At 37.6% G+C, this 3,591-nt stretch overlaps 1 protein-coding gene across 1 annotated transcript; it reads right to left on the reverse strand.

Moving 5' to 3' along the window:
- Nucleotides 1-6: 6 nt before the first annotated feature.
- On the reverse strand, nt 7-3,585 carry LOC105315600 (deleted in malignant brain tumors 1 protein-like). The gene is made up of 14 exons (XM_011410303.2): nt 3,560-3,585; nt 3,348-3,506; nt 3,139-3,303; nt 2,915-3,094; nt 2,673-2,843; nt 2,458-2,619; nt 2,152-2,319; nt 1,891-2,103; nt 1,675-1,842; nt 1,461-1,631; nt 1,241-1,402; nt 1,017-1,193; nt 785-967; nt 7-734 (listed from the first exon to the last, which is right to left on the reverse strand). The coding sequence occupies exons 2-14, from the start codon at nt 3,484-3,486 to the stop codon at nt 454-456; spliced, it is 2,340 nt and encodes a 779-aa protein (XP_011408605.2). The 5' UTR covers nt 3,487-3,506; nt 3,560-3,585; the 3' UTR covers nt 7-453.
- Nucleotides 3,586-3,591: the final 6 nt, after the last annotated feature.

Raw genomic sequence — 3,591 nt, forward strand, 5'->3', positions numbered from 1 at the left:
AGGCTATAATCAATATGCCTCCCTCTCTATTGTGAACCTTAAGCATGAGGCATAAGCAGCATTAATGATTACACATAATGCTAAGGCATGGTGGGTAATTGCCTGACCCAAGTGGCATAGTTAATGCAGCTTAACTATTGGCACTCTAATGCAGAGTATTCAGTTGCTCATGGCAAATACGGCCCACCCTGAATTGGACCCCTTAGTTGGTTCAGCTGGTAAGAGTTAGATTTTGGCGGCACTTGTTTAGGTGCCAGGCATCATTGCTGCATTGCTGCCAGGGTGGGCCAGGTTGGCTTCATGATCTGGCCGTACTAGCTTCACAGCGTTGAACTAGTACGTAAGTGGCCGTACTAGCTTCACAGCGTTGAACTAGTACGTAAGCCTTGGGTTCAGTTTGACCACCATTTACAACCAGGCAAAGCAAGCTTAGGGGGTGTGGCCCATACAATGTTACCAACCCTTCCCTCTTTTCCCCCTTTTGGGGGGATTTGCAGGGTTTATTGTATTTGTTGTATATATTTTGTGCGTGCATCTCAGGACGAATAGGATATTAAGTTTACCATAAGCTGAGTATCCAATGCTGGAACAGACAACACTAGCTAGATTATTATCAATGACAGTATTACCATATCCACACACCATAACCCATGAACCATTGACACAGACTCTTATATTACCATGACGACTAGAAGGGCCACCATATAGCTCTATTTTATTGTTAACACAAAGACCTACAAAAATGGTACAAAATCATATCAAATTCTTTTTCGGGTGTTCTCACTTTCACATCTGATGCTTAATTCTTGATAATTGTTACACCCATACCACCACCAACCATAATAGTGTGGATACTTTCTTTGGTAACAGTTACTTAGATTTGATTGAAAAGCACCACAAGACAGTTCATAAATCAAAATTGGATTATTACTAACACCAAAGTTTGAACTCGGAAGTACTATACCACCTGTACACAACACAAGCTATATACATGTCTATAATATAAATAAATTTACCTTGATATCCTAATTCTTGGCAAAAAGTGTAAGCATTCCTAACATTAGATGAAGACCTAGTACAAACCGAGCCCCAAACTCCATTCTCACACACTTCAACTCTTCCTTCATACACTGTAGCACCATCAGCCAATCTCACTTCACCAGTAGTACAAGTAGAATTCTCGACACCAATCACTAAGAGATGAGTATTAATAAACTCATCAAGAATTATACTGTCTTACATTGACAAAGAACAGCAGCATCATCATAATGATAACAAGAATAATCATTAAGTCCATTCATAGGACAGTCCCAAAGTGAAGACTCTGCCCCAGTACAGTTAAGATCATTAATGTGAATATACCATGTTCCTTCAGTATATGAGTCTCTTAAGGCAGAAGCACCTAGTACAAACGAAAGAAAGTATAGCCTACATAGAAGCAAAATTTAGCAATTTGTTACCATAGGGAGAGTATCCAAGCATTCTACACACTACACTTGCATCTTTTTTATCCCAAAAGTGATCACAAATTGTTCCCCAGGCATTATTCACACACACTTGAACTCGTCCATATCTCCTGAAATAGCTACCTGAATCACTGTATAGACGAACAGTACCATTGGCACAAGGAGCTACAATGATACATTTAGAAATGAAGAGTCTGGCAACAAGTACCTTCACATTTGACTCCAACATCATAAGTATGTGAACAGTATGATGGTATTATTGGAGAATAGGAACAGTTAATTAGATGTGACTCCTGTCCACTACATTGAATTGAAGATATCAGTATAGGGCCTGAGCCTTGCCCAAATACACTAGCTCTAGTGTATGCAACTGATCCTAAAATTGTGTAATAAACGACAGTGTTACTTTTTGCAAGTACTTTACCTAGCTCCATGTGTCCTGCCTGCCTACACACAACATTACTGTCAAGTGTATGCCAAGAATTCCACCACGACCAATTCCAACGATTGTCTCTTCTACTACATACAGTTCCCCATACTCTATTGATGCATATTTCTACACGTCCTTCATACTGTGTGTTACCATTAACCAGTCTCACTTCACCTTCAGTACAGTCTGCTTTAAGTGTACCAATATCTAAATAAAATTTAAATAATGTTTGAATCCACAAAACACTAATTTTACTTTGACATGATATAATTGCGAAATTACTATTAGGGCAGTTGTATCCAGTTAGCCCATTAGAAGGACATGAAAATAAGTTGTTTTCATTTCCAGTACAATTCACATCAGTGATATGATGAGGCCAGATATTGTTTGTAATTGAACCTGAGCCAGGTGCACCAATAGCTCCTGAATAACATTATTAATGTAATATCAATGCTATTAATAATATTGTTAATATAATACTAACATTATTCATTAGGTATGAATTTTATTATTCATTATTTGAAAAACAAGGAAGTGTTACGGATAACAAGAAAAACATACCATAAGGTGAATAACCAAGTTGTTTACACACAACACTAGCATCATCATTATCCCAGTAATCACTGCAGATAGTACCCCATGCTTTATCAACACATACTTCAACTCGACCATTAGAACTTGATGTACCACCACCAAGACGAATACTGCCACTCTCACATTTAGCTAAATATAAAAAAAAATTTTATACACAGTATGTATCAAATTTGACAACTAACGTTCACATCTCAGTCCTACATCATAAGAGTGGCTGGTACATGTTCCAGAAGCAACTGATGGTTCATTTCTACGGCAATCAAAGAGTGTGTCCTCATTTCCATTACAATACATGTAACCAAAAACAACTGGTCCACTTCCTTGACCATACAATCCATACCCACTTACTGAACCTGAACAAATGTACATCAGTATAATTATAATATTTGCATCATCAATTGCTGTAATGGTTGTGTCAATATACCTAATTCTTGGTGTCCTAGTTGTCTGCAAGCAACTCTGCTATCAGTAGAACCCCATGAAACACCACAGACCGTACCCCATACTCTGTTCACACATACTTCCAATCTCCCTTCATTACTAGTAGTTCCACCAATCAGTCTAATGTCTCCAGTCTCACAGTTAACCGGCTGAATAGTACCACCTAATATAATGTAAAATTCATCAAGATATTTAAGTACTATTTACTTTGACAGATAACTCCAGCATCCTCATAACCAGTGCAAGTATTAGAGTCAATGACTTCATTATGAGAACAGTTCCATATATTAGACTCAAGACCAGTGCAATTTGGATCAAGAATACCATAAGACCAGTCATAGTCAGTGAAATAACTTGTCAATGGTATAGCACCTTTATAACGGAATGAAGAATAATACATATATAGTTTGAATTACCATAGGGTGAATATCCCAACTGCCTACAAGCAACTGAAGCATCTTCATAGTCCCAGTAGTCACTGCATATGGTAGTCCATACTTCACTAATACACACTTCAACTCTGCCATGTCTAACTCCACCACCATTCAATCTCATTGTGTCATTAGTACAAGGAGCTAAGTTATTAAGGTATGTATAATAATTTGATGTTGTAGCTCTTACTACTTACCTTCACACTTAACAGCAGCATCATATTGATGA

Source organism: Amphimedon queenslandica, unplaced genomic scaffold, assembly GCF_000090795.2.
Source record: "Amphimedon queenslandica unplaced genomic scaffold, v1.1 AMPQUscaffold_9367_Cont18628, whole genome shotgun sequence".
NCBI lineage: Eukaryota > Metazoa > Porifera > Demospongiae > Haplosclerida > Niphatidae > Amphimedon > Amphimedon queenslandica.